Source organism: Topomyia yanbarensis, chromosome 2 (genome assembly GCF_030247195.1).
Source record: "Topomyia yanbarensis strain Yona2022 chromosome 2, ASM3024719v1, whole genome shotgun sequence".
Lineage (NCBI taxonomy): Eukaryota > Metazoa > Arthropoda > Insecta > Diptera > Culicidae > Topomyia > Topomyia yanbarensis.
The window spans coordinates 1,381,414-1,390,138 of record NC_080671.1 but is presented as its reverse complement, the minus strand read 5'-3'; the positions used below and the strand labels follow the sequence as shown (position 1 = coordinate 1,390,138).

At 45.7% G+C, this 8,725-nt stretch overlaps 1 protein-coding gene across 1 annotated transcript; it reads right to left on the bottom strand.

Annotated features, from left to right (window-relative positions):
- Window positions 1–1,315: 1,315 nt before the first annotated feature.
- LOC131686249 (uncharacterized) lies at window positions 1,316–4,276 on the bottom strand. Its single transcript, XM_058970514.1, has one exon. The coding sequence runs from the start codon at window positions 4,274–4,276 to the stop codon at window positions 1,316–1,318; it is 2,961 nt and encodes a 986-aa protein (XP_058826497.1).
- Window positions 4,277–8,725: the final 4,449 nt, after the last annotated feature.

Genomic DNA, 8,725 nt, shown 5'->3' with positions numbered 1-8,725 from the left:
ACTTTTGACATCAAAAATGAGCTCAGCACCTCAAAATTAGCTTAAATTGTGATTTTCAGCCAATTTGGGTAACATTTGAGGTTTTGTCCGACTTTTGTTTGAAGACCCGCCACTGTGCACCGTGTCGGTACTGTCAAAATAATCGTCGACATAGTGGTTATCCACAATGGCCTTCGATGCCTCCGGATACTGTGTGGAGAATTCGTCTGCGTTCTTATTTTTTATAAATTGAGCGGAGCACGGGGAACAGGTTGAGCCGAATGTAGCAACGTCCATTACATATACCTTCGGATGCGAGCAAGGGTCGTTTCGAAACAATAACCGCTGAACCTGCTGATCCTCCTTTCTGATACGTATTTGGTGGTACATCTCTTTTATATCACCTCCAAACCCGACTTCACGTTCACGGAAACGACATATAACAGAGGGAAGAGATGTCAGCATGTCTGGCCCCGTAAGTAAATGGGAATTGAACGAGACTCCACCCACCGCTGCTGCCGTGTCCCACTCTAAACGGAGTTTATCCGGTTTCCTGGGGTTGATCACGATGTTCAATGGCAGATACTACACGTTGGGAGCTTTGTGTTCTTGCAATTCTTGGAACGTTGCTTTGTGTGTGTATCCTTTCGTTAAATATTCAGCAATCGTGCTTCGTACCTTGTTGAACAGACTTTCATCTCTCAGAAGACGCTTTTCAAGGCCTTTCATTTGCCTTAATGCCATAGAATAGCTGTCCGGAAAGGCCATAGAATAGCTGTCCGTGGAACACCTTGTTTATAGTCCATTATTGGTATGTCGCGGAGATGCTTGAATCGATTAGAAATTTCTTCAAAACCCAGCGTCTGCTTCGGCAGTTTCAGCTCTTCTACCGTGTGTGGATTCTTAATTTGGAAGCGCTGTATAGAGTCTCGAGTTGAAATCGACAAGTCCAGCCTCTGTGAGTGTTGGAACGGTTTGTTTCGGCGAGAGGAAAACGCTATTTTAGTAGCAGTTGACTGCACAGCTTCAAAACTGTAATATTTAATTCAGTAGGGTAATTATTAGTGTACATTATCGACAAAAGGCTTACTTATTAGTGTTTAATCCACTCCCTATCCGAAACCACCAAATCCAATTGTGAGATCGCAACAGTTCTAATGGGGGAAAACAATACATTATATCATTCCATTAATATTTGCTTATCAGTCACCTACACTCAATAAATTCAAAGCTAGAATGTAACTGTTCGATCAAAGAATTCGACAAAGAATACTAGCTAAACTAAATTGTATAAATTTGAGTGAACTATGAACTGTCTCGTAGTATGGCGAGCACGCTATTTAATTTTTCCCGCTTCAGTGGTAGTGACAGTTCTTCTTGTCACTCTCGGTGCGTGTCCGGAATTCACGCCACTATACTCAGCTGATATCCCACTGGTCTTATCAACAATCCCCCGCCCGTGTATTTCCGGCAGCTGCACCGCGTTTGTTGAGTGTTGCTCGCCTCCCACGTCTAGCAAGGCCAACTTGATAGCAGGGCGTGTCATCTGTCCTGTTGTTGTCTGCACGACCGCTCTTCGAACCTGTCCGTCCTTTCCATGAATGACCTTTATGATACGTCCTCTTAACCAGCCGTTCCGTTTCTGATCTTCCACTACGACCACAATATCCCCGGGTTTCAGAGGTTTACTAGGCTGGAACCACTTGGTGCGCCTAGTTAACATTGGCAAATATTCGCGTACCCACCTTTTCCAAAATAGATCGACTAGATGTTGAGCGAGTTTCCAGCTATCTCTTAAAATCTGCCCATTTACCTCGACCGGTTTCAATGGTTGTGTGATGCCATGCAACCCATACAAAAGAAAGTGGTTTGGAGTTAAAGCTTCCTGTTCCCATGAATCGAGTGGTAGATAGGTAAGGGGTCGAGAGTTAACAATCGCTTCCGATTCTAAAGTAATCGTTTCAAGCACTTCGTCACTAGGGTGGCATGGATGACCAGCGATTACTGCCATGGCTGCTTTAACGGATCGAACCATACGTTCCCATGGTCCTCCCATGTGTGGCGTCAAAGGTGGATTGAATTTCCAGGTCGTTTTCGAATTTGTGAATGTGTCAGCGCATTGTTCATTGATGCCGCGTATCTGTTTTACTAATAAACTCGCTGCGCCCGTAAAGTTGGTGCCGTTATCCGAGTAGAAAGTGGCTGGTGCACCTTTGCGAGCCACAAATCTTCTTATCGCCATCACGCAGGATTCTGTTGACAGAGAGTGTACAATTTCGAGGTGCACAGCTCTCACCGTCAGACAGGTAAATAGTGCTACCCAACGTTTCACTAGACTTCGGCCCTGTTTCACCAAAATTGGGCCAAAATAATCGACCCCAGTGTGGGTGAATGGTCGAATATATGGTGTTAATCTTACCTCTGGCAATGGAGCCATCAGTGGCGCGCGCGGCATGGTTTTGTAGATACGACAATGCTGACAGTTTTTTGTAGCCCTTTTGATTGCTTCGCGCAAGTGAGGAATCCGAAAGCGTTGGCGCATCTCATTGAATACAGTTTCGTTGTTCCCGTGCAAATATCGGATGTGGTAACTGTTAATAAGAAGGTCCGTTACTCGATGCAGCTGGGGTAGGATAATCGGGTATTTAGTGTCGTATGCTGCGTTGGGTGCAGCTCCGATTCGGCTGTACATCCGAATCACCCCGTCTTTGTCCATGCAGGGAGTGTCTTGATAAATAACACTCGACGCTTCAATTGTTCGTTTGTTTGGATGTGATTGGTTTTGTAATAGCAGCACGTATTCATCGGGGTACGATTGCATTTGAACCTGCTTCCACAGCTGATTTTCGGCCTGGCATAATTCTTCACTGGTTAGACGTCCTGAAAGTGTTTGTTTCTGGAATCTTCTGGCAGCTCTTAGAACGTAGGCGGTCGACCGTAGTAATCTGTTCCAATTTGAGAACCTCTCTATATCCATCAACGGCTTCTGTATCATTTCCCGATGTATACACATGGGTCGAAGTTCCTCCTCTGTAGTGAATGCTTGCTTGGATTGTGTCGGCCAATTCTGTTCTGTTTGAATAAAGAAATCTGGTCCGACAAACCAACGACTTTGTGGTTTGAACTCAGGCCCACTGCCCCATTTCGTTGCTTCATCGGCAACGTTGTGCTTTGTGGGTACATACTGCCATTCATCAGCGCAAGACAAACTTAAGATCTCTCCAACACGAAATGCTACAAACTGATGATAACGATGACTTGAAGACTTTATCCATGCCAGAGCGGTTGAAGAGTCAGACCACAGAAACCTTTTCTTTATTGGGAGGCTCAGCGAGGTACAAATTTTATTTAGTAATCGACTGCCCAACAATGGCGCTTGTAGCTCCAATTTTGGAATAGAGAGTGGTTTCAAAGGGGCGACCTTGGTTTTGGCACCTACAAGTACACATCGAGGCTTTCCATTATCAACGAATCGGAGATAAGCAACGCTTGCGTAAGCAGTTTCGCTCGCATCTACGAAAACATGGATCTGTAGATCATCAGGTGCAGTGCACGAGGCACCGCTGAAGTAGCAACGAGGAACTTGAACTTGGTCTAAATTTGTTAATAGTCCGCTCCAACGGTACCAACTATCACAAAGATTCTCCGGTATCTCTTGATCCCAGTCGGTACCAGTTCGCCATATTTCCTGCATTAGGGTCTTGCCATGTATGATGAAATGGGCTACTAAACCCGATGGATCGAATAACGACATTATTGTTCTCAACACTTGGCGTTTAGTTGGTACAGCTAGGCTATCTACCAACGTTTTGATGTCGTCTCTTGTTGCAGTTTCGAAAGTGAAAACGTCCACAGTAGGTTTCCACGTCATACCAAGGACTCGTTCTGTACCGGACTGCTCTAAGTTCATGAAGATATCTCGAGGGATATTATTTTCACCCAAACGTAGTAGAACCTCCGAGGAGTTGGAAACGAAATTACGAATCTCAAATCCGGCCTGCAAATGTATGTGTTTCACTTCATTGCACAGACGTACTGCTTCATCAACGGTGTCTACGCTATCCAAAAAGTCATCAACATAGTGATTATCAACAATAGCATGAACTGCCCTCGGGAATCGGGCTTCAAACTCTAAAGCGTTCTTATTTTTAATAAACTGTGCCGAGCAGGGAGAACAGGTCGCACCGAATGTCGCAACGTCCATCACAAAGATCTGCGGGGGTTGTTCTGGATGGTCTCTCCATAAGAATCTCTGAGATTGTTTATCACGATCACAAATCCGAATTTGATGAAACATCTCTCTTATGTCAGCCACCACGGCAATGTTTCGTTGTCGAAAGCACATTAGAATAGTGGGGAGCGATGTAATCATATCAGGTCCTTTCAGTAGCATGTCATTGAATGACGTCCCGTTCACACGTGCTGCAGCATCCCAAATTAATCGGAGCTTTCCGGGTTTTTTGGTGTAGTCACGATCCCTAGTGGCAGATACCACACACGGCTTTTGTTGGTCGACTGCAGTTCTTCTGGTGAAATTCGGTGTGCATATCCCTTTCGTTCGTAATCGGCAATTTTTTCCTTGACCATTTCTCTGAGTTGAGGTTCCTTGGATAAACGCTTCTCCAATGACTTCAATCTGCGCATCGTCATTGGAAAGCTATCTGGGTATGCGAGATGGTCATATCTCCAAAGTAATCCCGTTTCGAAAGCGCTTCCCACACGACGTGTGCTAGTTTCCAGCAAAGCTTGAGCTCGTTTGTCCTGTTCAGCGACCAGTTTTGTCGTACCGTTTGCTTCTTCGACAAGAAAGAACGTTTTTATTAGGTCGTGAAGTTCTCGGTTCTCGATCTCAGAATGGGAGTATAATTGTTCTATTGGGCTGCCATCTTTCGATTGCCTTCCAAACACGCACCAGCCTAAGCGTGTTTTTACTGCTACAGGATCATTTTCACCACCTTCTCGCACCTTCAACGCAGTTAGCAGGCGTACGTGCTCTATCCCGATGATAATTCCCGGAGTCGCTTCTGAATAGCTTTGGACTGGTAGTCCCCTAAGATGTGGATACATTTTTTGCAACTCTTCGTATTGACATGTTTGGCTGGGCAGTCTCAGTCTCCTCACTGTTCGAACATTATTAAGCCTAAACTGTTCCCTCGATCCGCCACCCGAAATCACAATCGATACACGTTGAGAATCTTTCTCTTCACGTGTCATGTTATCTGTCCAACTGAGCCATAGAGTGTCAGCTGGACCCGAGACGCCTAGTTCGGACGCTATTGTCGCCTCGAGCAAAGTAGATGTAGAACCATCGTCTAGAAACGCATATGTTTCAACTTGTTTACCGTTGCTTTGGATGGTGATGGGGACGTAACGAAAGAGTGAATACGGTATCGCAAAGTGATGGTTCTGGTGAGCCACATTGTTGCTCGGCATGCCAGGTTGTGTATTTCTAGAAGTCCTGTCAGCATTTACCGTCGGCATCGCTTGAGAGTGTAGGAGTGCATGATGACGAATGCGACAGCCATCCACCCCACATTCTCTTCCCGAGCGACAAGGCCACTTTCGGTGGGGGATCAAACAACCTCTACACAAGCCTTTCTGTCGAATAGCTTTCCATCGACCATCAATATCCAACCCTTTGAATTGCGGACAATCGGCTACCATGTGACTGGGGTCGGAGCAATATACACAATATTTCTCTTCATATTGGTTGGAGCGCTGTGTATGCTCTTTGTTGTTTTCTTTAGCTGCTTTGCCTTCTGCGGTGTGTACATATAGCTTCTGTTCGGCAGAAGGTTGTGTGTTTTCAATACCGTCGCCCGCAAAGTTGCTAGACTCTTCAGAATGTACGTACAGCCTCCCTGTCTTGGATTTTGACTGTGAGTGAGAGGGTTCGCCAGAGAGATAAGAAGGGAGTGTTACGTCCGAGGCGATATTCACTAGTCTGCCCATGAAAGTGCTGAATGTCGCTAGGTTGACAACAGTGTATGCGGCTTTAAAACAAGCCCATTCCATTTTTAATTGCGGTGGGAGTTTTTCTATTAACTCGTGCAGAAGCATCGGATTACCGAGGTGATCGTGAAGGTTTGCGATAGTCATATGGTCAACTAGGTTTTGGACGGCAAGTCCGAAAGCGATAATGGTGGGAAGGTGTTCGGTTTTCGGTGATGGCACAGTGCGTAATCTGTGGAGCAAGGTGTGTACAAGTACCTCTGGTCGACCATACAATTTTTGAAGTGTATCTATCACATACGGCACTGATTCTGGCATCAAGAGACGGCTCCTTACTGAATCTAATGCTTGGCCTTTCAGACAGCGTTGTAATCTTGCTAAGTTTTCTGCATCTGTAAACCCACATGCTTCAGTGCTGTTACGGAACGAGCTCAAGAATAGCAGCCAGTCTTGTGGATCTCCCGAAAATAGGGGCAATTCCCGCGGCATAACTTGACGTGCCGCAAGCTGTGCCGCTGATGGTCCGATACTCGACGGTAGTGCACTTTGCAATGACTCATGCCCAACCGGTGGCATCACATTCGAATGTCTTGAAATAGGAGCGATATAACTATTCCCGTCGAAAAACTCAATCGTTCCCGGGTGCAAATTGGTTGGGTTTTGCTTTGTGATTGGCACTGTTGCGATAGACGGATACGCTTGGTATCGACTGGTCCGTGAAGTAGCTGGTATTGGTATGCGTTCCTGCTCAAACGCTGACATACGTGGGGCACGACTATGTAGATTTTCCGTATACATAACTGGTGTCGTGAATGTAGATGGCGGAAACATGGGGGCAACATTCGGTGTACTATATACATTTTTTTGTAGGTGTGATGTTTCGTACAGCGATGTAGAGAAGTCTGTTACTGATGGGTACAGTGGTAACCTCCGTGGTGCGTCAATAACCGTCGTTGGAGGACCCGACTGTGCATATAGCACCTGTGGGGGGACCGTAACTGGCGGGCACGTTGGCACGTACATTTGTGTGGTCGCTAGTGATTGGATTCCACCCGGCGGAATCACGAAATCTCCCGGATAAGAAGTATTGTGAGGCATGCTCGTCTTAGGTTCGATTACTGTTACAGAAACTGGATTATGTGGGGTGGAAGATGACTGTGGTGCATGGTAGGTTGGAACTGAAGCCGTTACTTTGGTTGCCACCATCGATAACTCTGTGTATGTTGGCTGCCTCTGATGGGTTTCGCTTTTCTCGGTTTTGCTAAGCCATTTCTGCACCTTGTCTTTGCCGGCTCTACTACTCAATTTACTACGCCTGCTAGTTCCCTCTTCTTCTTCGTCCATTTCTGCGATTGCCAACTCATACTTCTGGTTAAGAAACAACTCTTCAACTGCAAGACGCCTTTTCCGCATAGCTTCGTCTTCTGCGGCCCTTTGTTTCCTACGATCAGCATCTTCGATTTGCTGCTGTTTGCGACGTGCTTCCTCCTCGGCTTGTTGTTTCTGGCGCATCTCTTCCTCCTCCGCGACCTGTCTCTTCCGGGCATCATCTTCCTCAGCCAACATTTTCAATTTCAGCATACGTTGTTCCTGTAACATCTGGAGACTTAACTCTGCTCGAGATGACCGCTTACTCGCGCGAGAACTGGCTATCGAAATCTTGCTAAAGGAGTCGAGGGCACCTTTACAGCCGTCGCACTGCCAACACCTTTCTGGGTCCGCGATCGAGTCACTAACTCCAGCACATTTGTAGTGCAACCACACTTCACATGTATCACACCCTACCATATTATCCGCGGAATCCGGCAGGTCGCATTTCCTGCAGTTATGTTTATCCATGGTTTGCAGAGACTTACTTGTCAATCCTCAATAATAATTTTGAAGTTTGTTGGAACGGTTTGTTTCGGCGAGAGGAAAACGCTATTTTAGTAGCAGTTGACTGCACAGCTTCAAAACTGTAATATTTAATTCAGTAGGGTAATTATAAGTGTACATTATCGACAAAAGGCTTACTTATTAGTGTTTAATCCACTCCCTATCCGAAACCACCAAATCCAATTGTGAGATCGCAACAGTTCTAATGGGGGAAAACAATACATTATATCATTCCATTAATATTTGCTTATCAGTCACCTACACTCAATAAATTCAAAGCTAGAATGTAACTGTTCGATCAAAGAATTCGACAAAGAATACTAATTAAACTAAATTGTATAAATTCGAGTGAACTATGAACTGTCTCGTAGTATGGCGAGCACGCTATTTAATTTTTCCCGCTTCAGTGGTAGTGACAGTTCTTCTTGTCACTCTCGGTGCGTGTCCGGAATTCACGCCACTATACTCAGCTGATATCCCACTGGTCTTATCAACAGTGAGTCTTCCAACCGTGAAACACCTGCAGTCCACGTTACACGAAGCGGTTGCATAACTCCTTCAGCTGTTTTATCAAAGCTTTCTCTATTAACGTATATGAAGAACCTTCGTCGAGGAACGCGATCGTGTCTACCGCATACAGCCCATTGTACAGTGTTACTGGAATCATTTGAAAGATCACCGATTGCTGCTGGAATCGATGCACATTGCAACTAGCGTAAAATTCTTCCGGGTGTAGAAGCGGATTGTGTGATTCACTGCAGCTGCCGACATTGCAGCGAAAACTGAGTTTGTAAGGGGAATTCCCATGGTCATTTAAACAGGTTTTACACAGACTCCATTTTCGTACAGCCTCCCAGCGCATCGCCAGATTTAATTTACGAAATTCGGGGCAGTTACGGATGCGGTGATCTGACCGAGA